The sequence below is a fragment of the Podarcis erhardii genome (genome assembly GCF_964252035.2).
Source record: "Podarcis erhardii genome assembly, chromosome: 11".
NCBI lineage: Eukaryota > Metazoa > Chordata > Lepidosauria > Squamata > Lacertidae > Podarcis > Podarcis erhardii.
This window is the reverse complement of record NC_138501.1, coordinates 26,968,690-26,995,156: the sequence shown is the minus strand read 5'-3', so window position 1 is coordinate 26,995,156 and position 26,467 is coordinate 26,968,690. Positions and strand designations below refer to the sequence as shown.

Sequence of the window (26,467 nt, the reverse complement as noted above, 5' to 3'; positions counted from 1 at the left end):
GCATCAACAAAGATATAGATAGAAGTTGATCCAGTTGGCATTGTGTACTTGGACTTTAAAAATGTTTTTGACAGAGTACTTCATCAAAGACTCCTGAGTAAGCTCAGTAGTCCTGGGACTCAGTAGTGCTGATTAAGGAATGGGCAACAGAGAGTTGAAATAAATGGGTAGTTTTCACAATGGAGAGATGCAGGAAGTGGAGTTTCCCAAGAATCTGTATTGGGACATTTGCTTCCTTACTTTCTCATGAATGATCTGAAGAAGTGTGAGCAGTGAGGTAGCAAAGTTTGCTGATGATACCAAATTGCTCAGGGTGGCATTGGTAACCTCACAGTTGCATAATTATATATACTTCTATCATGCTGCCTCTTCCTTGCCTTTTCTCTGAACTGAAAAGTCCCCAGTGCTGTAACTTTTCCTCATGACATGAACAAAATTGATTGCGCTGAGAACTGATGAGACTTAGATATTTTGTGGGCTCAACTGAATTGGGAGTGCAATTCAATGTCTGTTATGAAAGCATAAGCAGTACAAACAAGGAATGAAGCTGGCTGTGACTGCAAAGACAAGTTGAATGGCCACTCTTGAATGCAATCTCTGAGAGTGACCAATTAGCAGATGACTATGAAAGGAAATAAAAAGGTAAGGAGTTGGGACTTGGAGCCTCCTTTGGAAGTTCAAGGCAACAGCTTTGCCTCAAAAGGATTTACACACTAAAAAAATTGAGTATATGCCATCAGACTGTCTCTCAGGAGCAATTAACAGCTTTTGAGTCTCAAAATCCAGGAATAGGTGCTTGTGTTTATCAAGCCAATTTGCTCTGTGACCAAAATGACTAAGGAATTAATTCTTCTGTCAAGATTTTAAGGACAGAAGGTTTTTCTGTGGATTGACATTTGTTCTGATTCAGCAGCAAACAGCAAGTTTTCCCAAAGAAAGCAGTGGGGCAAATGAAAACCACTTGGACCTGTGCCTTGAAAGCATGTGACAAAGCAGAAAACCTCTCAGACCTGTGCTTTCCAGGCAAAAGACAAGCGACAATGTAGACAAGCCCTAACTGTAGGAAATTTATAATACTGTTTATGCTAGTGAGCATTTGTGGGTATAGGAATCAGTTCACATAGTGTGATGGGATAATGAGCTGCTTGTGCGTAAAAGCTTGATCCCTCTGGGGTTTGGCTGGTCATCCAAACCGATGCACTAACGGAGCCCCCAAAGCATGACTCCGTCAGTCGCTGGTAGAATCTGACAGTGGGCGTCTACGGAATATACGCCAACATAAAAGCTGTTTGACGGACATGCGCCTTCGTGACTCTCTGCGTGACAGTTTCCGGCGAAGGGTGGGAGTTCCCAACGGGGGTCCCGTTACCTCTCCACTACTCTCACTGGAAGCATCCCAGAGCCTCCCCTCCGCTGTGACTCCTGCACTCCCCCTGCTGGTTCCCTCTTCTGCTGCAGATTCTCTCCTATTCTCCTGGAGCCTGTCCACCACCTGTCTCTCCGATGGCAGTTCCCTGACATCCACCTCCCCCCCAGGGCCCCCTTCACCCCCTCCCGCCTCCTCTCCCACTGGCGGTGAGGGCGGAAAGCCCCTGAAGGAACTCTCCTCGTCGTCCGAGGATTCTAACACTTCTAGCCACGGCGTACCGTCTCTCTCCCCGTCTTCCTCTTCTTCGTCGGAGTCGGCTTCTTCACCCACCCCTGACTCTGGGAACCCTTCAAACTCTCCTTCCTCATCGGTGATCCCAAAGTGTTCCCTTCTAAATCGTGCCACGGGTTGCGGTTTTCTTGGGAAACGCTGATGAAATGTTTCTATTAAAACCTCGTCATTGACTACCTCTGCTGGTACCCAAGTGTTTTCCGACTCTACTTCCCCCTCCCATTCTACCAGATATTCCACCTGATTCCCCTTCCACCTGGAATCAATGATTCCTGCCACGTTCATGTCGCGCTCTCTCTCTTCTATCACGGGCGTTTGGGTGGCCTCTCTCTCACGCTCCCCCCACTCACGTCCCTCTCGGTACGGTGACAGTAATGACCTGTGAAATACTGGGTGTAATTTCATGTGACTGGGCAGCCTGAGTTTGAATGCCACTGGGTTGACCTGCTGTATGACCTCAAAGGGTCCCAATCTTTTGGGCCTCAATTTCTTACTCCCGCCCTTGAACGGTAGCCCTTGGGTGGACAACCACACCCGGTCCCCCACCCTTATAGTTTCACCTTCCCTCCTATTTCTGTCTGCTTGCTTCTTATATTCTTCCTTGGCTTTCTCTAAGTTAAGTTGAAGCTGACGGTGGATCGCCTCCATCTCTTCAAAAAAATATTCCGCCGCCGGCACGCTCCACCTCTCCCCTCCCTCTCCTGGGAATGCCCGGGGGTGACACCCATAATTTGCCAGAAAGGGACTCATCCCTGTGGACACGTTCTCCGCGTTGTTGTAGGCAAATTCTGCTAGAGGTAACTTATCCACCCAATCATTTTCTCTGTCTTTTACATAACACCTCAGGTATTGTTGTAAAATCCCATTTGCCCTTTCCGCTTGCCCATTGGTTTCTGGGTGCCGGGCAGTTGAGAAATTGAGTTCTACGTGCAGTAAGCTCATAAGTTTCCTCCAGAACCTGGAAGTAAATTGTTTCCCTCTGTCGCTTAAAACCCTCAAGGGGTCGCCATGCAACTTAAAAATATGTTCTACAAACAACTTGGCGGTTTCCTCCGCTGTGACTGCATGTGAACAAGCTATAAAATGACACATCTTGGTTAATTGATCTACCACCACCATGACAGCTGTTTTGCCTTTGGATTTTGGCAGGTCCGTCATAAAATCTATGGATACTGCCTCCCATGGCCTTTCGGGCGTGGGTAATAGCCCCGCTGGCGCCACCCTCTCTCCTTTCGCTCGCTGGCACCTGTCGCAACCCCTGACATATTCCCGTACGTCCTCCCTCACCTTGGGCCACCAAAACTCCCTGGTAACCAACCACATGGTTTTGTGCTGTCCAAAATGTCCCGCTGTGGGGCTGTCATGCAACTGCTTGAGTACTCTGCCCCTCAGTTCCCCGTCGGGTATGTACAGTGCCCCTTTGTAATACAACGCCCCGTTCTTTTCTTCGAACCCCCCTGTGTTCTCCTCTGTCCTCCGGAGCTCTCTGAGTTTCTCTTGGGCGTATTCATCGTTCTCAGTACCCTCTATCAGTTCCCTCTGCCCCACCAATGCCGCCCCACACACCCAGCGGTCTTCAGGGATTACATGCCTTGCCTCAGGCGCTCCCTCCCCCTCTAAGTACTCAGGTTTCCTGGAAAGAGCGTCCGCCCTCACGTTCTCGGAGCCGGGCACGTAACGAATCTCAAAGTGGAATTTGGAGAACTCCTGGGCCCATCGCACTTGTCTCTGGTTCAGCACTCGGGCTGTTCTCCAGTATTCCAGATTTTTGTGGTCAGTTCGGACTTGAACCTTGTGCTGCGCCCCAATCAGCAAGTGCCGCCATTTCCGGAATGCTTCATGAATGGCGAGCAGTTCTCGGTCGTACACTGTGTAGTTCCTCTCGGATTTGTTCAACTTCCGCGAGAAGAATGCACACGGTCTCCATTCAGACGTATCTTTTCCCGGCTGGAGAAGAACGGCCCCCACCGCTCGGTCTGACGCGTCAGTCTCCACTCTCATTGGTTGTTGTAGATCCACGTGCAAAAGTTGCTCTTCCGACGCAAACGCCTGCTTTAAGCGTTCGAACGCCCTCTGCGCTTCTCCCGTCCAAACAAATTTCTTTTTGCTACTAAGACAATCCATGATGGGCGCTGTTAAATGGGCAAAGTTTTTGATGAACTTCCTATAGAAGTTCCCGAAGCCCAGGAACCTTTGCACGTCCTTCTTGGTCTTTGGTGTTTTCCATTCCAGTACCGCTTGAACCTTGCTGGGATCCATGGCCAATCCCTTGTCAGACAACCGGTACCCCAGGAATTCCACCTCCTTGGTATGAAACTGACACTTCTCCAGTTTCACCCACAGCCGGTTTTCTCGCAGCTTGCTCAGTACCTCTCTTACATCTCGCACATGCTGCTCCTCATTGTCTGAGTACACCAGGACGTCATCTAAGAACACTACGCAGTTCTTGTAGAGCAGTGGCCCCAGGACGTGATTCATGAATGACTGAAAGCAGGCGGAGCCCGCTTGTAATCCGAAAGGCATAACGAGGTACTCAAAGGCCCCCAAGGGGGTGAACATAGTGGTCTTCCACTCATCCCCCTTTCTCACACGTATCAAGTTATATGCCCCCCTAAGGTCCAGCTTGGTAAAAATTTTCCCTTTTCTCACCTGTGTTAGAATGTCATCAATTCTAGGCATAGGGAAAGTCACTGGTTCTGACACTGCATTTAGGGCCCTGAAATCACATACAAGCCTGGGCTTGCCCGTGTTTTTTTTGTCCACAAAGAACACTGGGCTGCCCCCCACCGCTCGTGACTCTCTGATGAAACCTCGCTTGAGATTCTTGTCAATGAACTCCCTTAACTCCTGCATCTCACTGTCTGACAATGCATACAGCTTGCCCACTGGCAATTGTGCTCCTGGGAGTAAGGTAATTTGACAATCAAAGGGTCTGTGCGGGGGCAGTTTATCTGCTTCTTTTTTCGCTGAATACGTCAATCAAGTCAGCGTATTGTGGTGGCACCCTCCCCTTGTCCATCACTTCCATCCCTGCTAGAGTGGCCCTGGCGCCTGCCTGAGCCTCTCCCTCCTTGCAGTGTTCTAGGCAATGTGCTGATCCAAAGGAAACCACTCTCTGATGCCAGCCTACTAGCGGATCGTGTAGCGCCAGCCAGCTCATACCCAAGATAATAGGAGCTCCTCCCAAGGTGGCTACGTTAAACGCTATCAGTTCGGTGTGTCGTGCCACCCTCATTATCATTGGTACAGTCTGTTGGCTCACTTCTCCTCCCAACAGCTCCCTCCCATCAATCGTGGTAACCTGCAAAGGCTTACTCAATGGGATAGTCTGTATCTGGTGTTCAGCTGCAAACTCTTTGCTCATGAAATTACATGAGCTACCTGAATCCAATAGCGCTTTTATCTTCAGTGGGTGTCCGTTTGCCAGTTCCAGCAACACCTCTATCACAAGCGCTGGTCTTGGAGGTTCCGGCGTGGGCACATTCATTACTCCCTGGCCTGGCTGCTGTGCCCTGATGTTGGCAACCAGGCGTTGGCTTTTACTTGCTCCGTGATTTCTTCTTCCTCCTTCCCCCCAACAGTTCCCGCCATCCCTTGCCATTCCTTCCTTTGCGGACAGACTCTGGCAAAGTGACCTGGCTGTTGGCAGAGATAGCATCTCTTGCCGCTCTTTCCCTCCTTCTTCCGCCCTTCACTGGTGTTTGAAACTGCGCGCGCGCGCGCTGTTCCAAGTTCCATCGGCTCTGCTGGCGGGAAAGGCTGCTCCGGAATCTCTGGAATGCGGAAGTCCTTCCAACGTTCCCCCTTTCCTTCCCGCTTTTCCATAGCTCTAGCTTCCTGGCGTGCTCCTATGGACAGCGCTGATTTAGTCAGCTGATCCATAGACTCCGCCCTAGGCACCCGGGAAAGTTCATCTTTCACTGCCGGAGAGAGACCTTCTTCAAACAGCATTTGAATAGGTTCACTAGCAAGGTCCCACCCAAGTCTATGAATCAGCATGGTGAACTCAGTCCAGTACTCACGTACAGATCGGCTCCCCTGTTTACACGCCATTAACTGCCTGCGCACCACTCCCTGCTCGATCTTGCTGGAAAACATCAAGTCCATGGCGCGGAAAAACTTCATTGTGTCCTTTAAGATTTCATTATTGGCTGCCATCAGGGGCCGAATCCAGTCCCTTGCCCCTCCCTCTAGATGGCCAATCACGTACGCCACTCTAGAGTTCTCGTCGGGGAAGTCATCAAACAGTAGATTGAGAGCATATTGCATCTCTGTCCTAAAGGCTTGATAGTTCCGGGGATCCCCCCCAAATTTCTGCACCAGTCCAGGCACCCGTCTGGCAAGTGGGGTGGTCTTCCCCTTATCTGCATCTTGAGCCCTCCTCTCCTCGAGCCTCGCCGTTTGCAGCGCCAGCTGGACCTCCAACGCCCTGTACCTTTCTTCCAGGCTTGGACCTGCTCCAGCTCCAGCTCCTGCTCCTCCGGTTCCGGCTGGTTCGCTCATGATGCCTTCTGCTTGCACAAGCTGCTTTCAAAGACTGTCAGATTGCTGTGATGGGATAATGAGCTGCTTGTGCGTAAAAGCTTGATCCCTCTGGGGTTTGGCTGGTCATCCAAACCGATGCACTAACGGAGCCCCCAAAGCATGACTCCGTCAGTCGCTGGTAGAATCTGACAGTGGGCGTCTACGGAATTTACGCCAGCATAAAAGCTGTTTGACGGACATGCGCCTTCGTGACTCTCTGCGTGACAGTTTCCGGCGAAGGGTGGGAGTTCCCAACGGGGGTCCCGTTACCTCTCCACTACTCTCACTGGAAGCATCCCAGAGCCTCCCCTCCGCTGTGACTCCTGCACTCCCCCTGCTGGTTCCCTCTTCTGCTGCAGATTCTCTCCTATTCTCCTGGAGCCTGTCCACCACTTGTCTCTCCGATGGCAGTTCCCTGACACATAGTATGGAGTTGACAAATTGATAAAGTCTTTTGGTCCCTGCTTATAGGTATTTTTATGCTGTTTCATAACTGGAAGTAATTTTACTTGTCTATGTATGATTTTGTGCACGAGTTTTTGTTTTGTTATCTTCCATATAGAGAAAACTTTGGTTGTTTTCCTGTATGCACATCATCACAACTAGCTGGGAGTTAGAACCCTGCATGCCCTCATGGATGGGGGGCTTAAGGGTGAAGGCTCATGGTCCAGCTGGCTTCAAAGGCTGGCACAACCCCTGCCCCCCAAGTTTGGTGGTGAAAGGCAACCAAAAGTTGGTTGAAACCATCTGCTGGCTTAAGCTGTTCGTCTTTCTCTGGATTCCTCTTTTAGCAGATGGGCTGCTAAACCTGCATTTTTCATCCCTTTTAAAAAGGAAGTCATGGAGGCTGCAGCTAATACTGTAGCTGCTTTTAAACCCAGTTCTCTGTTGGTTCTCATCCTCTCCACCACCCCATGTTCTCCCTACTACAGGCATAGAATAAAATAAAAAAGCTTTAAATCAGTATAATCTGAAAATATGTGCAGAGATAGTTGATGAGCATCAGAACAGGATCAGCGGTTGGAATTCTATGCAAATGAATACAAAGGGGACGGAAGTATTAAAAAGAAGCATCATATTTTAAAAATTAGATGGCAGGCTGAAACTGTAAAGTGTTCCTATGATTTAAAAAGATGAATAATCTGAGTGAGGTGTGCATTTTTCTCTTAGGGCATCTATGCTTCAATGATCATTTACACCAATATTTTATAGGGTAAGGAAATGCAGGATTTCTATTTCAGTAACAAGAAATTTGTTGATTTTCACATATTTAATTTAAGTTATCCTTAATCATTATTATTTTTTTCTAGATACCAGAAGATGATGAAAGATTTATTATTCATCTGAAAAGTGTAGAAGGAGGAGCTGAAATCAATACCTCAAGAAATTCTGTTGAGATTATTATTAAGAAAAATGATAGCCCGGTGCGATTCACTCAAAGTGTTTATATGGTGCATGAAGAGGATGATATACTAACAATCCCAATAGCTCGGGGTAAAGATGATGATGGAAACATAATTGGACCGGATGAACATGAAGTCTCCATTCGCTATGCTGTTGTAACTGGGAATTCAACAGCACATGCACAGCTTAACTTAGACTTTCTAGATCTACAGCCAAACACAACTATCATTTTCCCACCTTCAGTGCATGAATCTTACATAAAATTCAAAATCATTGATGATGCCATACCAGAAATTGCTGAGACATTTCATATCATGCTACTTAAGGACACTTTGCAAGGAGATGCTGTTTTAACAAACCCATCTGTTGTCCAAGTTACCATTCAGCCCAATGATAAACCTTATGGAGTACTATCTATCAACAACATCCTGTTTACTCGGCCAGTGGTTATTGACGAAGATCAAATGTTAAGGTGCCGTTTCCTTTTATTACATTGGAAGTGCTAAGGTAGATTTAGGAGAAAACTAGAATTTATTTGAGAAAACAAATTTGGGCTGGGAAAATGCTCGTATTTCCTTGTTGGTAACTTTTATCAGGGCTGTTTAGCACTGAATTATGCTTTGCCTTGCTCTTAATGAATGCCTTAAATTGAATTAGGACTAGTGCTTTGGTTAGAATTCATAGGGAACCTACATAAGTCTACAGATTCCTGCTGCAGTTTTTCTCCCTCCAGTGTGTGGAGGGCTGTAGAGGTGGATGTCAAGACACATCAGAGTGGGTGGAGCTACCACACATGTCCTTGCTCCACGTGTCATTATGTGCTGGGCACGGTGCCTGAAGAGTGCTAACATCTGTCCATCTACACCCTAGGTGTTCTGAATAAAGTAATGGATTGTCATGAACCCTGCAGTGCTGTCATGATTGAGCTTGGGTTGGCAGGCTTTGACTGAAGAGGAGGAGGAAATGGGATGGGTGAACTGTTGGGAACCTTGGTTGGAAGAGAGATCTCCCGTTTCCACCTTCCTCTGACCTTCCTGTGGAGCACAGGGCGTTAGTGGAGGCTGGGGAGGACTTTGCTCACCTGAGTGGGGAAACAGAGCTGGAGGCAGTGTCGACTGAACAGGGGCTGGAACAGGAGGGTTCACTTATGATACCTAGAACCAGGTGCCAGCTTTGCAGATGGGAGCAGATCCACCCACCCCATTGGAGTGCACACTTGTAGTCTTGGCTTTCCCACAAGGCGAGAAAGCCTAACCAGTTAGTCTGATATGCTTTGTCTTTAAATGCTAGTGGATGGGTCTGGGAAAATTTCTGGGGCATCTTTGTCACTTCTGCCCAGTTTTGTAATTCCTTCCCTGATCCTGAGCCGTGACTCCTGAGCATGGTGTCTGCCACTGAGCCAGAACTGTTACCTGCCTGACTAAAAGTCTCTTCCTTACTTACAAGTTGGAGCTTCTGTCTGCATGTGTTGGGTAGGAGAATTTGGATCAGAACAATAAACACCACACAGGACAATAGCCCAGGACCAGTGCAGTAGCACTGAGTGGGGAATTATGATGAACAGCAAAGATCAGACAAGACACAGACACCATTCAACTTATTTGTCAAGTCAGTTTGCATAGGTAACAATAGTTTAACTCTACTCAGGAAGGGCATTTAACACCTGCAGTGTTTATATATTGGAGTAACTTGTAGGTTCATTTGAGTGCTTCATTATAACTCTATGTGTTTCACTAGAGTTAAAATTAGAAAATTGTTTGTTAATTTATGTTTGCAATCTCTAGGTACGAAGGCATCACAGTTGTACGAAATGGTGGAACACATGGAAATGTTTCGGTTTCCTGGATTATAACCCGCAATAGCAGTGATCCTTCGCCTGTGACTGCAGACATCACTCCAGACTCGGGGGTATTGCATTTTGCTCAAGGGCAGCTGATAGCATCACTTCCTCTGAACATTGTTAATGACAATTTCCCTGAAGAGGCACAGCCATATCTGCTTAGGATTCTGGCTCATACAATAAAGGGGGGTGCGGAAGTGAGCGAACCAGCTGAGGTAGGTCTGCATTTGTTCGCCTAAAGAAATGCAAGTGTTCCAGTAAGATGCCAATTTTATCCAATTAGTATAATTATTTAAACCAATTATTTATATAATTGGTATATTCTTTATTTTACAATCCTGTCTGGCACTGTTGCTTCTCCAGTCTGTTGCTGCTGTTGATCAGCTGCATTGCATTGACACTTAAATCTTATACCTCAGTAAAATTAGCTTTCTTATTCTAGGAGTCGGTAATGGTGTCTGTGTTGGTTTCTAATAAGTTGCTCTCATTCAGAACCCCTCATTGCTAACAGTTTATTGATAACTAGGACTAAATCACAATGCTAGGTAGCTAATCAGATAGAATGTGCCAGCTTAAATGTCTGAATCACCTTTGCAATTGACCACTATTTTATCTAGTTCTTTCTCCTGATCTTCTTAGCTGCCAACTCATATAGTGCTACTTTATAAATCAGGAAGTCATCAGTATCACTCAGCAGCCATTTCACCCTTTCTGCCCTGTTTGAGTGTGTTCCATTCGTAAGCAGGGGTTTTATAAATCGGTCTCTTGGTTCTGTATATAGTGGGCATTGCAATAAATAGTGGTACAGGTCCTCTACGCAAGGTTGCCCATACAGACAAAGTCTCTCCTTGTACTGTACTTTGCCGTACCGACCATCCACCACCGCCGAGGGCATTGATTGGAATCGTAATTCTGTAAAAGCGATTCTAAGTATGGCAAGTGGGAGATTTGTCAGATAACTAGCTCGGCTGTGCTCCGTTTTGATAAGTGGGAACCATGGTGAACTTTTGGTAGAGGCAATTGTGGTTGAATCCCTTTCTGCATCGGACCTGAAGAGACAATCTCTTAAGTGCCTCTTATCCATCTTCATGATCACCTGAAGATCTTGTAATTGATATTGGGACAAGAGGCATTGGATGCCATCCTTCCAACATTTGGTCTGTTCTCATTCTGAGGTAGCTAATCATATTTGGTTACATGATGACTTCAGGGCAAACAAAATAAATCCAGGAGGGTAAAGCCTTATTGTTCAGTTACACAGGGAATCCCAAGCAATCAGTGTTACTGCTGTGAATGTGGTGGCATTGCTGGTTGGATTTTGTTAAGTTACAGTCTCAGTGAGATCAAACAAAACCAACTGAGAGAGATGAGGAGATCAGGCAGTGTAAATAAATAGGCAAAACATTTTCCCAGGCACTGCTGGAAAATCCTCAGAGAGAAGCTTTTCAGTACTCGTGAAAACTTTTTTTTTTTTTTTTTTGCTTTACACTACTGGAAAAGTAGTTTTGCTCAGAGCTAGCTTCCTCCCACTCATAGATACTATGGAATAATATTCCTGCCCAAGTTGGCATATTAGGATGCTATGCTAAATTGGACAAGGGTCTGATGCCCCTGTTACCTGAAAGGGTTCAGCTCTGTCCTGAATAACTTCTGCCATTGAACTTAAGTGGCTCAGCAACCCTTTGTGGGATCCATTTGGCTGTTCCTTTCAGGACATCCTGGTGATGATGCAGTTTTTTTGATACAATTGCATGTTAGATGGATTTCCACATTATGATCCCTTTGATCAGTGGCGTAGCGTGGGGGGTGCAGGGGGGGCGGCCGCACCGGGTGCAGCATCTGGGGGTTAGGGTTAGGGGGCGCAAATCCACAGGTTAGGGGGCGCAAATTACTTGCCTTGCCCCGGGTGCTGACAACCCACGCTACGCCACTGCCTTTGATTAGCTAGCTGAATGTTCAAGGGTAGAATGAGTGGAGTAGCAATATGTTCTGCTTAAGACCCTCTATACTTGACCTTCCTGGTCATGTTAGCCAGTTGCTCCTTCTTATGATGAGTTGCTACAATAAGAAGCTTACTTCCAGCTGCTGACATGAGTGTGGGAAAATTCCGGGAGCACGACAAAGTTTGTCACACATCCTTTACATGGCAGTGCTGTTAGCACGAGCACTGTTAGCTACCACAAGTGGTGGGGGTCATGTAAAGTCAGTTAGTTCTGTGGTTGCATTGTCTGTCTTGGGAGTGATAAAAATCTCATAATCTAATCAATTCTTAGAATTGTGATCTGATAATTAATTTATTATGATTTCTAATGGTAATTTGCTCTTAACATGAATACTTTGTTGTCATTCTTGTAGCTTTTGTTCTACATTCAAGACAGTGATGATATTTATGGTGTAATAAAGTTCTACCCTGCAGAGGATCAGAGGATAGAAAGCAGCCCCGATGGACGTTTTTTGTCTCTTAGCTTTGCAAGGCAAAAGGGAACAGTGGGAGATGTGAGACTGTCTTATACAGTCCTGTATATTCCTGCTGGGCCTGTGGATCCTGAGCGAGCTAAAGAAGGTGTTCTAAACATTTCGGGAAGAAGCACCCTCTACTTTCCAGAAGGAAGAACTAGAGAAATTATAAAAGTACCAATAAGAAATGATGCGTTTCTTCAAAATGGGGCCCATTTCTTAGTACAGGTATGTGATATGGTATAAAATTGTCATAACTTTTATGTGACACATCAGTTTAATTTCTTATTATAGCATCAATAACATGAAACATCCCCTTCATGTTACCTTATTAGGGAAGTCTAACGTTTTTCTTGGATAAACCTTATTTCTACATGCACAGTTTAGAATGAGGTTTGTGGAAAGAGGAAGTGACATAAGAACGCAATTGAAATGAAAGAAAACATTGGTAAGAAAGAAAAGATTAATTATTAACTGGGCATTTTTCAGTGCCATAGCCAGTTCAGTCACCTGGTATAGCCTGAAATATAACTCTGTAAAAATATTTCTGTACATTCCAAATTCAAAGGAATACAAAATTCTTTAAAGAACTCAGCTAGGTCAAGAAAATATGTAAAGCATCAGTGGATAAAATGCCCTTTGGGAACCTCATCCACCAAACTTTCTGTTAGTCTTGCATTTCCCCATGGGACTTTGTTCTGTTTGGCTCTTTTAAAAGTATCAGCAATTGTAATAGTAACAATTGAAACCAGTTCTGCTGTGTGCTTTTTGGGGAGTTTGGATGCCCGTCCAATCCCAATCCCAGAAACCCACACTGTTATAAAATTGATAATAAAAATAAAAGTTTGGATGCTTTGTTTTTGCTCAATTTTGAGAATGGAAGGAGCTCCTTCTCTGCTGTTACATGATCCTTCTATTTTATTAGACTCTGTCTTAATTTTTTAAAAATAAGTTGGTGGTTAAAATCTTAAAATCTTCATTCCTCTTACTGCAGCTTGAAAAAGTTGAATTGCTGAATATCACTCCTCTAGTTCCACCTGTAAGTCCTAGACTAGGTGAAATTCAAAACATCTCCTTAAGAATTACGCCTGACATTGCAAATGGAGAAATTGGCTTTATCAGCAATCTTCCAGTAATTTTACATGAGCCAGAAGATGCTGTTTTTACAGTAGTAAGTAAATCTTTCTTTAAACGTTGTTCTTGCACACTGCACATTTTCTTCAGAGAAAGTACAGGGTCTGCCTTCACTTAACACGAACTTCTGCAAGCTAGTGGAAAATAATTTATTTTGCAACACTTACTTATTCAAAATATTTCTCATGCCTTGTCATCATGGTTCTGTAATGAAGAAAAATAATCTTAACAACTCTGAATCACAGTTAAATTGAAATGTCACCATTTGTTCCCTGCAACCTATGAAGATGCTACCCAGAGGTAAGGGTCATATAGTTGTAATAAAAGTTATATTTTCCTAACTCCAGGTAAAATCAAGTACTAGATAACATGGTTCCCTCCAATTTCTCAAAAGGTTTTTTTGTTCCATGTAGAGGCTTCATTTTTTTCTTCCTCATTCTCAGGGTACTTCAGAATTTTGCTCTGTGTGGGGTTTTAGGGTTACTTCCTTGTTGTGAGGTGGCAAAGGGGCAATGTTTTTGGTCACATCCACACCACACATTTGAAGTACTCTTATTCGACTTTTAAGAGTCATGGTTTTCTGCAAAAAGAATCCTGGGAACTGTACTTTGTTAAGGGTTTCCTAACAACTCTCAGCTCCCTTAACGAACCACACTGACCACTGTTTTCCTACCATGTAATCATTTCTCCAGCACTCTGCAGCCTCCCCTGCTGCCCACCTTTCCTTTCTTTTGAAAAAAGCCCCATGAGAGTGGTTGGTTACCTCATGATGTCTTCATCTGGGCCTTGAAATGTGGGCTCCTAGGTAGGCTACGGAGTGAAGATTGCTGGTGAGATGATTTGTAGAAAGGAAGCAATGTTACTCGCAGACATCTCTCAAAAGGAAGATGAGCATGACAAAAACTCTGCATCCCAACCATGAGAACTTCACTGATTTTTTAGTTATTTAAATCCCCTCCCCCATTTTCATGTTTCATTAATTTGTGACACACCTTACCAATATTTAAAAGATGCCATACAATTCTTTCAATGCATTTCATAGGTGCAGAATGCTGTAGAAGTTAAAAATAAATCAATCTATGTGCTATTGCAGAAATGTGTTTTCAGATATTTGATATTGGCTGTAGCTTGGCATCTAGAGTTGCATGTACATTCAATAAGAGGGGAAAAAAACCTTACAGATCTTGGTATGCATTCTAGACCTCCATTCCATTGCATCGAGATGGGACTGATGGACAAGCTACTGTCTTCTGGAGCCTGATACCCTCTGGCCTCAATCCAAAAGCTGTAACTATTGATGATATAAGCCCTTTCTCTGGCTCTGTTGTATTTTTATCTGGACAAAGTGACACAGCAATCAACCTTACTGTCAAAGCTGATGATATCCCAGAAATGAATGAGACTCTAATATTGTCATTAGACAGGTATTATTCTGCAGTAATTTGTCACAACATACACTTTTTTATATCCGGATTGTATTATTTTATGCACTGGCTAGCGTTTGTACGCTTACTTGTGGGGTGGGGTGTATTGAGTAAGCCCCTTTAAGTACAGTAGAATTTATTTCTTAGTAAACATGCATAGATTATTCTGTAAATGTTCATAGACACCTTATGCATCCATGACATTTTATATGTTGAATCAGAGCCATAATTTTTTTTTTTTAAAGAATTCCTTTGACTCATAGGTAATATGCAAACAGATGGGTCTATCATATTGGTTGTCCGCTGAAATTGTTTCTGCATTTCTTTTGGCAGATAACATTGCTCTGAAGGCACAATTATGCTAAATTTCCATTTCAGTTTCATGTAAAGTTATACTTCTGTCAAAATGTGCCTGTAATGATCTGGTTCTTATAATGCCATACCATTCAAAAGTAATAGGATTGATTTTCATAGTAAGATGTCTCAGAGACTTAACACAAGAAAAGGAGTTGAATTTCATTTTCTGATATTTCAACTTCTTTGCTGCTGCCTCAACAGGTATTATGTAACTTAATTCCATACAGAGTATTGCTCATGTTTCCATACATAAGTTATACTCTTCCTTTTCCAGTTAGTTCTTATACTTGGTGAGCTTCTGCACTGGGTATAAATATTAAAGTGACAACAGAGCTGATTTGTTTTTTAAAAACTAGATTTATCAACCTTAATGCTATGTCTGATATTATTTATCTGATTCTATATCACATTTAATGTACACATTGCTATAAAATTATTGTACTTTATCAAATCATTTGTTCAGAATTTGATGTTAGATCAGCAAACGTGTGGATCCTCAGGATAACAGGAAATTGGAGGCGGGGGCAGTTTCAGGGAAGGATCTTCAGGTGCTACATTCTAGAGTGATTCACATGTGATAGGCTGATTCAAACTCCCCTCCTGGAGCCGGATTGGATGGCTCCCATGGGCCAATCAGGTTGCTGCCGTCTAGAATCCTACCTTCCTATTGTTCAAGGATCCAAGCTCAAGACATAACACCAGATTGCTGGGATGGCATCTAGAATTCCAGCATGTCCCACTCATCCTGGAATTGGGGCGGTTGAGGGACATGCCTTAGCCAGTGGTCAGAGATGGTGGGAGTTGTAATCCAACAAGATCTGGCAACCCAAGGTAGAAGAACTTTAGGTTACACCCTATACATTATGTATATTGCTTACCAAGAATATGAAAATTCTTGTTTTGTAATCTTGGTCTAAATCCAGCACAGGTTAGCTCACTATGGTGTCAGGTATGCTTAACTGTTTAGGATTTAGGCCCTGGTGTCTATAGTACTGTAACCAGCTTTCTGTCCCTGAGCCTCTTTTTCTGTCATCTTTCCCCCTTCAGTCAGTTTGTGGTTCATAATGTCTTTGTGAAAATGACATTCCTTATTAGTGCTGTGCTGAAACCTGTCCTCCAGTTTTTATGCTTTGATTTGCTAATTTGCTTTTGGCAACCTCATTTATACTCAGAGGTGTACCTAGGCTCTCTTGTGCCCTTGGCAAGGAGCTGTATCGGTGCCCCCCATTCCTTGTGCCCTTGGCGAGGATCCTCCACCAAGGTACCCAAAGGAACCTGCACACCTCGCCCGGCTGCCCAGAGCAGCGGAGTGAACCAGGAAGTGTGAGGACAGGCGGGTGGGCTCATAGCCACTTGGAGCCAGATGGGGGAGGTGTGATTTGAGTGCTCCCCTGGTTCTGTGTTCTTGGCGGGGGCCAACCTAGCCAACCCCTAGGTACGTCCCTATGTATGCTACGCTATTAGAGTCCAGGCATTTATCTTTGTTCTGCCTGCTGAACCCTTTGGGAAGGGATTATGTCATCTTTGCATACAACACTTAGCACAGGTTTTCTATGCAGAGAGTTTTTTCTGCCGAACTCCTGTGAATTTCAGTGGCAGCTTATGGAGCAGACATTACCAAGGACAAATGCCATTCACACGTGCTTGCATAACTAAGATATACAGGCAGACAGCAATTTATAATGAATCAAAGTAACTGGGGTATTAAAAATGCTAGGTTAGGATCAGAGGCACTATTCCATTTCCAGCCATATCTTCTGACAAGTGGTTGGTACCGTTAAGCATTTGTTTCGAGCCGATAAAATGTTGGGCTTGGAAAATGCTTTCGCCTCTTACATCATTCTTACAGTTTGATTTACTGAAAAAGCAGCCACAAATAACACTTCATGCTGTTTTAACTCCTGCCTAAATGAGGCCTTTCAAATATGTCCCCATTACAAAAATCTGAACAATGGCAACCCCTGCCCTTCTTTATCTACTCAGACAATTATTTGGGCAGCGTAGTGGGATGGCAGGTCCTGGAGGGTTGTGCATCAATGAATAAAATGGGTTTCTTTTGTCTAATTAAAAGCACTGAGTAATTACAGACGGTGCTGAATAAAATTTACTCAGCTGCTGTGTAGCCTGTATGCCTGCACAGTGCTTGGCAGTTGGCGGCTGGCTCTTGGAGCAGTGCTGGCAGCGAAGGCCTTGAATGGTCCTTGACATCCCAATTGGTCATGGGGTCATCTCCCATGAGTGGGAATTGCTGAACCTCTTGCTAGCATTAGTCAAACAAGTGAGTGCCAAGCAAGTAGAATTCCCATAAAGTGAACATTAGTTGCTGGAAAGGTGCAGGGTTTTTTAAAAAATTTTTTATCCCCCTCCGCTTTTTGTTTCCTCCTCTAAAGAACTCTCCTACAAAGAATCTGGCAAACAGTGGTTTTATTCCTACCCCCCACTTATTTCTCTCTGTATTGACAGGGTAGAGACAGAAAGGTTTGTCGTGTACTTTGGGTAAGTGCAGCAAGCTGTGTCTTTGTATTCAGTGAATCAGCACTTTGTTTTGGAAGTGGTTGGTCTGGACAAGACTGTGTCTCCTTTAATATTTCTTTCCTTCTGAAGCACCATGCCTATCAGACCTCCTCGGGCAATGCATGCTTCCTGTTGCTGTTTTATTTGGGAGCATGGGGTGGAGGACTGAAAACATTCCTTTATGTAGGGCCTATGAATAATAATAAAAAGTTATGAATGCATGGCTTGGTGTTTGATGTTTGAAGATAATGCAGAACAGTAGATTGGTTGTTCTGATTTCACCACTGGGAAATCAGGCCTCCCAAATATGGTATAATGGAGCTGCATAATTAGAGTTAAGCAGAAATTGTTTTCATTCTCAAATAGATTGTGTGTTTTCACTGCAATGTTTAGGGAACATACATCACAACCCTATGCACATTGACTTGGAAGTAAATGCTTCCATGTTCAGGGAGAATTACTTCCATGTAAGCCGGTTTAGGATTGGGGTTTTATTGAAATAAATTGCACATATTAGTGTTGCAGCCAATTTAGATACATCATTGATCACTTAAAAACAATTAATACAAATTACCTAGGAACATAATATCTGCATCTTTATATGCTCCAGCAACTAATCAAGAGCTTAAGCATTAGTTAACATTAGTTAACAACTTCAGTTCCTGAAGTTGAGTATCACTTCAGGAACACTGAATTTGGTTAAGAATAAGATTCAGGTTTAGTGTGTGTATGCACAGAAACCCTTGCATTGAAGCCATTTTAAAGGATTCTCATTGGCAGTGTGAGCTCTTGAAATCATATCTGCTTGTTGGGTAGATTTGCAGCACAGGAAACAATCAAGGGGCAAAATGTCGTCTCAGATGAAGTTGGAAACAAAATATTTACTTTCAACAACATTTCATAGCAAATGTTATTGGAAAGTTTGTTACATGTTAGCAGGACACTAAAACCTGTTCTTCAGTGCTTTCAAATCCAGCAGTGCTTTTAAAAGCTTATCATCCAGTACTCTTGTATGTCACTGTGTTTTATTGTCTTTCTCTGTGTGAAGTGTGCACGTTTAATCTTTTTTTGAAAAAAAAACTAGGCAAATATAAATAAAGTATAGTCTGTGCAGAAAGACTTTGTTTATCTCTTTTGACATCTGGAGTTTTTCCCACGTGCACAACTTGTTATTTATGTGTCGTTTTTACCTGTATGGGCCTATGGCCGTAAATAAAATTACTACTTTGTTCATTCTTTGTTTAAGTACAGCTTTTGTATACCACTTTTCGACATTCATTCATAAAGTGGTTTTACGATACAAAAATATGAATGCAAAAAATAATCATCAGTCAAAGGCGATATAATAAAAGAATAACAAAGTGAATAATATATTCAATCCATTAGCAAATAAAATGTGTGTTTGCTCCAGAAAGGGAGCCAGTGATGGGGCCAAATGTACCTTCAGTGTGTGTGTGTGGGGGGTGTATTTCAGAATAACATGTTTGCAGGTGGTGGATTTAATGCTAAACTAACTTGCTGGTTAAAAGGATCTTTGGAATTATTTCTTCAGGGTGAATGTGGAAAATCAGATCCTGAAATCTGGCTATATTAGCCGTGAAGTGGTTATTCTGGAAAATGATGATCCTGGAGGAGTGTTTGAATTTTCTTTATCTTCAAGAGGGCCGTACAGGATAAAAGTAAGTTCTCAGAAACTAAACCCCTTCCATGATGGAACCACACCAAATAAGAATACTGAGTCTTTTGGATTTTTGATTTGTTTTAAAGGAAGGAGAATCTGTTGAACTTCAGATTGTCCGGTCCAGGGGAGCCCTCATCAAGCAATTTCTACGTTACACTGTAGAACCAAGAGACAGCGAGTTCTATGGAAGTACAGGAATCCTGGAGTTTAAGCCTGGAGAAAGAGAAATTAAAATTACGTTGCTAACCAAGATGGATGGGATTCCAGAGGTAAAGAGAGGCAGAAAGAATTCCTCATGCCTAACTTGGAATAATAAAGGATGCACTTCTGACATTTAGAATCTAAAAGACCCCCCTGAACTGATTGGATTTTTGGTGGGTTATGCAGTGTTGAAAATGCTACCCTTGCCCTAAGAATGAAATAATCATGGCCACTTTGTGTTGAGATGGAGGAGGTAATGTTATGTTTCTGTTTCCTGATTCTTTTTTGTTTTCACGTGTCTGTAAGTTTAAATGAGTAAGCTGTATTCCATGCTCTCAAACACTAGTCATCTACAGAGGGCAGATTTATCATTTTCCATTTGTGTCTAATAGGCAGTTGTGCTACTGTTAAAATATGAGTTGCACTTTCCACATCCGGAGGTAACATTTGCTAAATTTTATTTTACGCTGGCTGATCGATAAATTTGGACTGGTCTCTTGATTGCTATGAGTGTTGCCAGACCATATTGTTCTGATTTGGTTTCCCTGTTCTAGTTGGATGAATTTTACTCAGTGGTCCTCAGTAGCCACGGTGAGCTGCCAAGCAAACTGGGAAATGCCACAGTCGTCAACATAACAATCTTGAAGAATGATGATCCCCATGGAATAATTCAGTTTGCTGAGGATGGATTAACAATAACAATAAATGAAAGCAAAGGCACAGACTTCTATGCTGGTAATTCCTTACTTCTCTGTTGTAGGTTAGCTCATATTAAGTCTTGCCATTTTATCATAAATTGGTAACTTACTGTCTCTCAAGACTCCTTCACCTGATACCCCTTATAGTACAGATGCTGCTGATACAGAGTTCCTTCCTATACTGTAAAAGAGCCCAGGTAACAGAGGAGGACTCCACTCTGTGGCTCTTCCACATGGCAATATTTGTCTACCTGAGGTGTGAGGAAGGTGACACAGGTATGATGAGCCATAGTCTCCGCCTCCATCGTTCTGCCCGGACACTGAGGTCCAGCTCCGAGGGCCTTCTGGCAGTTCCCTCACTGCAAGAAGCAAAGCTACAGGGAACCAGGCAGAGGGCCTTCTCGGTAGTGACGCCTGCCCTGTGGAATGCCCTCCCACCAGATGTCAAAAGAGATAAACAACTACCTGACATTTAGAAGACATCAGGGAAGTTTTTAATGTGTGACATTTTAGTGTATTTTTAATCTTTGTTGGAAGCCGCCCAGAGTGGCTGGGGAAACTCAGCCAGATGGGCAGGGTACAAATAATAAATTATTGTTGTTGTTGTTGTTGTTGTTGTGTGTTACTGTTTTAACATAGCTCAAGATTTCTCATCTGGGACCTTCATGACATGAGAAGTGATGCTGCAGCAGATGCCATAGCACAGTTCTCTGCTGCTGCTGCAACAACAGCAATAATGGTGGCTTGCTATTTATTGAGCTTGCAATAAGCAGCATTCTTCCTTGGGATGAATATCTGTAAATGCGTATATGCCACTTTCATAGTTACAGATACTTGTCTTTTAAAACTGTTTTTTCTTTGAGTTTTTCTACTCTGTCTTTGAATCTCTTAATGCTGTACATTTACCAAATAATGCATTTGTGTTTCAAAGCGGTGTTCAGAGTCTTGCGAAGCCAAGGAACTTTTGGCAATGTAACTGTGTCTTGGGCAACTTACCCAGCTTCTGCAAAAGACATCTTCCCAGAGCAAGGGACAGTTTTCTTTGGAAATGAAGAATTTTCAAAAAATATCACCGTATATTCAGTGCCTGATGAGGTAAACACTTTTATGCAAGTAACTTTTTTATTATTATTAAATTCGTTTTCCAGTTTAATATTCAACATTTTCAACACATATAGAAAAAAGAATTAGTCAAAGAATCCCCCATACCCCTCCCCCACTCCCCATGACTTCCCCCAACTTCCCCCTCTGGTTCATTCAACAATCACTGCTTCTGCTTCATTTATTTTCCTTATTTTGTAGTCTTATCCAATTGCTCTTATATTCTTCACCTTTTTATATCATATCTTCTTACATATTATATTTTACCTTAATTCATTTTCAAATTGCTCTTATATTTTACATGTTATCCTTGTTGTAAGCGTTACTAATGAGTCCATTTCTTTACAGTATTTCTGTAAATCCAACATCAATGGTTCCCAGTCCTTTTTAAAGTCTCTATTGTCATTGCTTCTGAGTGTTCCCATGAGTTTCGCCAGTTCTGCATATTCCATCAGTTTAGTTTGCCATTCTTCTTTTGTTGGTATTTTGGCGTCTTTCCATTTTGGGGCTAGGAGAATCCTGGCCACCGTTGTAGCCTACATAAATAGCTTCTTCCACTCTTTTGGCAACTCCAGCCCTGTAATGCCTAACAAGAAAAAAAGCTTCTGGCTTTTTAACAAAAGTTGCTTTAAACATCTTCTTCAATTCATTATATATCATTTTCCAATAATTTTTGATTGCTTTGCAACTCCACCACATATGATAAAATGTGCCATCTCATTCTTTACATTTCCAAAATTTGTTAGAGCTTGTTCTATACATCTTAGCAAGTTTAATAGGGGTCATATACCATCTGTACATCATTTTCATGCAATTCTCTTTCAGAGTTATATAGTCGGTAAATTTTAGATCCACATTCCATAATTTTTCCCAATCCTCCATTTGTATATTATGTCCTATGTCTTGTGCCCATTTAATCATTATGGATTTAACCTCTTAGTTTCCCATTCTAGCAACCATCTATACATCTTCCTTCAGTTTGAGAGCCTCAACTTTCTTTTTTGTAAATATATGAAATGATCATCCTCCAAGCTACTGGGAAATTATCATAGTAGGGAAATACCATCGAAAGTGGCAAACACCAGCAGTTTTAAGCTGCACTGATTTAAATGGGGAAAGTATTAAGTTCAAACATACCCATTGTTATGCTGAGAGCCAGTGTGGTCTAGTGGTTAAGAGTGGTAGTCTCGTAATCTGGTGAACCAGGTTTGCATCCCCGCTCCTCCACATGCAGTTGCTGGGTGACCTTGGGCTAGTCACACTTATTTGAAGTCTCTCAGCCCCACTCACCTCACAGAGTGTTTGTTGTGGGGGAGGAAGGGAAAGGAGAATGTTAGCTGCTTTGAGACTCCTTAAGGTAGTGATAAAGCAGGATATCAAATCCAAACTCCTCCTCTTCTTCTTCTGATTATAGTGTATCAAACTAGCTAATCTAGGATATATATTTATAACTTATGGTAGATCTCATTATTCTGCATTCATTATTCTGTTTGTTTTAATATTCCCATTATTCTACAGTTGTGTTCCATGATTTGCAAGAGTTAATGTTTGGCAACTTTGTTTTAATTATACAGCATTTAGAGGTAACATACGTTAACTTTTTATATTTTTTCAGATACCTGAAGAAATCGAGGTATTCATCCTTAGTCTTTTCAATGCCACAGGGGGTGCTCGAATTGGAAATATAACCACTGCAACATTGCAGATTACAAAAAACGACGACCCAATTTATTTTGCTGGTGAGAGATCTTCAGTGTAGCTTATATTGAGTGATGGATCTAAAACAAGATAAATAGGAGTGGCACAATCTGCTTGGCTTTCTCTTAATTTGTGATCTCCTATGTGCTCATTTTATTTTATTTATTTATTGCATTTATAGCCTACCTTTTGGCAGCATGGTATGTCAGATCATGGTTTGTAAAGGAGCTTCCAAACCAGGATATCAAACCACAGTGTGTATTAGATGTGGTTTGACATTATTTCTTAGTTTGAAAACCATTGACAAATGAAAATTTGGACCATTGCTCCATCACAAGAGGTTCTGAGCCATGGGAGGAGGAATGAACTTATGAAGCTGAGTACTGAACAGAGGGGAAATGAAAGCAATAATGGTATTACTGTTGTACATTTCAGAATTCATACCGTATTGTTGGGTCCTTAACTATGGTTAGCATAAACCATGGTTTGGTGTGATGTCTGCATTGTGCCACTGTAGTCTCAGTTGGTTAGAGCATGGTGCTGATAATGCCAAGGTTGCAGGTTTGATCCCCGAATGGGACAGCTGCATATTCCTGCATTTCAGGGGGTTGGACTAGATGATCCTTAGAATCCTTTCCAACTCTATAATTCTATGATCTAATCTGTATTGTGATTATTTTACTGTAAGCCATTTAGAGCATGCCAAACCCCGAAGGTATAAATATAATGATGGCAGTAAATCTTTGCCTGGAAGCTTATTAATGTGCTATGCTCTTCTCCTAATTTGTAAGGTAACAGTGGAGTGGAGACATTCAGTACTATGAAACGTATATCTCATTATAAAGTAGATTTTTTCTCTCTTTTCTGGAAACAATATTTGCAAAGGAAGGTTACAATTTTGTTGTATTGATTTCTCTTTCTTTTGCACACTGTATATGTATTTCAGATCCCATTGTTGTGAAGGCTCATGAAGGCGGCATTGCTAATTTTGTAGTCATAAGGAATGGCTCGGATGTTGATGCCGTTTCAGTTTCGTACGCCACTGTTAATGGAGGAGCCACTGCTGAAGAGGGAGACTTTATGCCTAGTGAAAAGAGTGGTGTGCTTTTTTTTAATGTTGGAATACGAGAACAAAACATAACCGTGTTTATCAATGATGACGATACCCCTGAGTCGGATGAGACTTTTTATATCATTCTCTTCAACTCAACAGGTTCTAATGATTATTTGATCTCTATGTAAACTAAGCAGCTGCTGCATTTCTGATGTTGCTTTTCTCATTTCGTGAATGATATTTTGGGAGAGCTGATTAGGGTATTCCCATGCTTCTTCACATTAAAGCATCCTTTTTATACCCTTGTGAAATGTGCAGTATGCCTGCATCCATGCAATTGGGGCTGGTTGTAATATTGCTGGATTAGAAGCAAAACAAAAACACCCAGCTGATTTGTTTTGTGACTGACTTTTATAGAGCTAATTTGTGGGATATTAAAACAACCAATATATATGTAAATAACCCCCAAACTTACATATATAGAACAAAAGAGAAAAAAGATAGGCATAAGTCGCTAGGTACAAATTTACACGGGGTTAAGTACAAATGTGTCACTGTGCTGTGCAATATATTTGATGTTTTTATTGTTGTATATAAACTTCATGGCAGCCATAAAGTTGTGCTCTATAATAGTCGGTTCTCTCATCCTGTTATCGTAAACATACAAGCTCAGGCTGTGATCTAGAAGACTTCAGCCATACTGGGTTCACTTCCTTGGCTCTAAAGTAAATATAAATAAATAAATAAATACAAGCTCCATTTACCACTTAGGCTCCCAGTGTCAGGTATGCTAATAGCCATCATCCTATCTATTTAGACTTCTGGGTAGTTACTCATGAACAGAGCCCATTTACTCCAGTGTACATGATGGCATGCTGTTTTCAAAGGCTACCTTAGCTTTTTTCTTTGAGACCCTGCTTGGGCAACCTCTGTGTGAGCAGTGGAGGAACAAGACTATGTCTTCCTGCCATGGCTACCAGATGTGCCTGCCTACCTTGGGATGCCCCATAAAAGCAATGTATGGGCATAACATTTGCATAAAACAAGGGGGGAGCTGCCTTCAGCCTGAGGTCCCCATTCCCTTACTGGCAACCTTCCAAGGTCCACATGCCAGCTATGGGCAGTCAGAAGCAAAAGCTGGTGGGACAAAAGATAGAGCAGGCTACACTCCTCTCACAAAAGTCAGAAGTTTCTACACTCCCACCCCATCTGCACATCCTCCAGGCAGACAAGAGGCATTATCACAGTTCACATCCAGTCAGACAAAATCATTTGAGGAGAGTACAGAGCAGGGCTGTTGATGGGCATGGTCTGGGGAGAGATGGTGTGGCCCAGGGAGAGTTATGAGAGCCAGATAGACCTGATTGGCTTGAAGTTCTCCATCCCAGGCATACAGTCTTCCACACACATATAATCCAACACATATCAACCAAAACTTCACATCCCACATATGCAAAAATCCGTGAAGCAAACCTCTTATTTCAGGCCTGCGTGAGATGGATTTTATGCACACAGACCATATGCAGATAAAATTCCCACATATATGTCTAGCAGGACCAAGCTTGAGTGTGTGTGTTGGGGGAAAGCATGCTGTCCCTTTTACAACATACAAAGGGAGAAGGTTGTCTGAATTAGATGGCAGATATACAGAATCTTGGATCTAGAAAAAACATTAGGCTAGGGTATGGAATCCCCCCCCCCGCCCCCCGATATTATGCTGTTTGCTTTTAGCATTATCTTTAAACAAAAAAATTGTTGCTTAGGAGACACAGTGGTCTACGGATCTGGAATGGCAACAGTAATAATTGAAGCAAATGATGACCCAAATGGCATCTTCTCATTGGAGCGTACAGACAAAGTAGTAGAAGAAGGCAAGACCAATGATTTTTTGTAAGTAACACTCAACTAAATGCAGCTTGTCACTTCAGTAAATATCTTGGATCACACTTTCCTGGAATCAATTCAGTCTTACTCGTCCTTGCGACAGTAAGGTTTTAAGCAATCAGAAGTGCTTCAAAAGGTGCTTCTATGTCAAAAATTGCACAAGGGGAAAGTTTTTAATATTTGCATAGTTTTAGAAGGAGTTTAACATGTGACTATTTGTATATATGGACCTCTCTTGGAAACAATTCCCTTCTACATTATTATTTTTTATGAGACAATATGATCTGTCAGGGCTGTACCCTTGGAAAAAAACGGAGTCTCCCTTCTGGCATGTGTAAAGGAAAATCCAAGTGTGATAACATGCACTGCTTTGTAGAAAGGAAATTATAAGAAGCTATAAGATAATTTATGAAAGTAAATATGCTGAACAGAGTAGATAGTGGGAATCCCTTTCCAAGATGGCCAGCTGAATTGGCAGATCAAGATAATAATGCTATTTCTAAAAATGTTCAAATGGCAACTTTGAATTCTGAATGAACATGTAAATAAAAGTTAAGAATTATAAATAAAAGTGGGGATCATGCTGCTGACCCTCCAGATATTGTTGGAGTTGGAGGGAGGGGGCAGCATGTTGACAAAAACTGTTAGGGCGTCTAGCAAGTCGTGTTCGGTGGAAATACTTGCTTTGAAAATTTACCTCAAATGATTCTTTTAGTTATATAAAGCTTCTGATGTTTGTTTTCTTTTCTGAATATTTGTGTTAATCCTGAAAGGATTTGGGGAAAGAAAATCAAAACCTGCTTGGCTTGAAAGGACTTTCTGCAGGCTATTATTGG

General features: G+C 42.5%; 1 protein-coding gene across 5 annotated transcripts in view; it reads left to right on the top strand.

Moving 5' to 3' along the window:
* Positions 1–26,467, top strand: part of ADGRV1 (adhesion G protein-coupled receptor V1) — a 251,864-nt gene that overhangs the window by 17,304 nt on the left and 208,093 nt on the right. For all 5 annotated transcript variants that reach the window (XM_081880292.1, XM_081880290.1, XM_081880291.1 and 2 more), the window contains 12 exons: positions 7,495–8,060; positions 9,373–9,643; positions 11,784–12,113; positions 12,880–13,056; positions 14,220–14,443; positions 18,867–18,993; positions 19,082–19,264; positions 19,751–19,931; positions 20,826–20,989; positions 22,611–22,734; positions 23,640–23,906; positions 25,511–25,637. In XM_081880292.1, the coding sequence (XP_081736418.1) occupies positions 7,495–8,060; positions 9,373–9,643; positions 11,784–12,113; positions 12,880–13,056; positions 14,220–14,443; positions 18,867–18,993; positions 19,082–19,264; positions 19,751–19,931; positions 20,826–20,989; positions 22,611–22,734; positions 23,640–23,906; positions 25,511–25,637 (2,741 nt within the window). The remainder of the gene's footprint in view (positions 1–7,494; positions 8,061–9,372; positions 9,644–11,783; positions 12,114–12,879; positions 13,057–14,219; positions 14,444–18,866; positions 18,994–19,081; positions 19,265–19,750; positions 19,932–20,825; positions 20,990–22,610; positions 22,735–23,639; positions 23,907–25,510; positions 25,638–26,467) is intronic.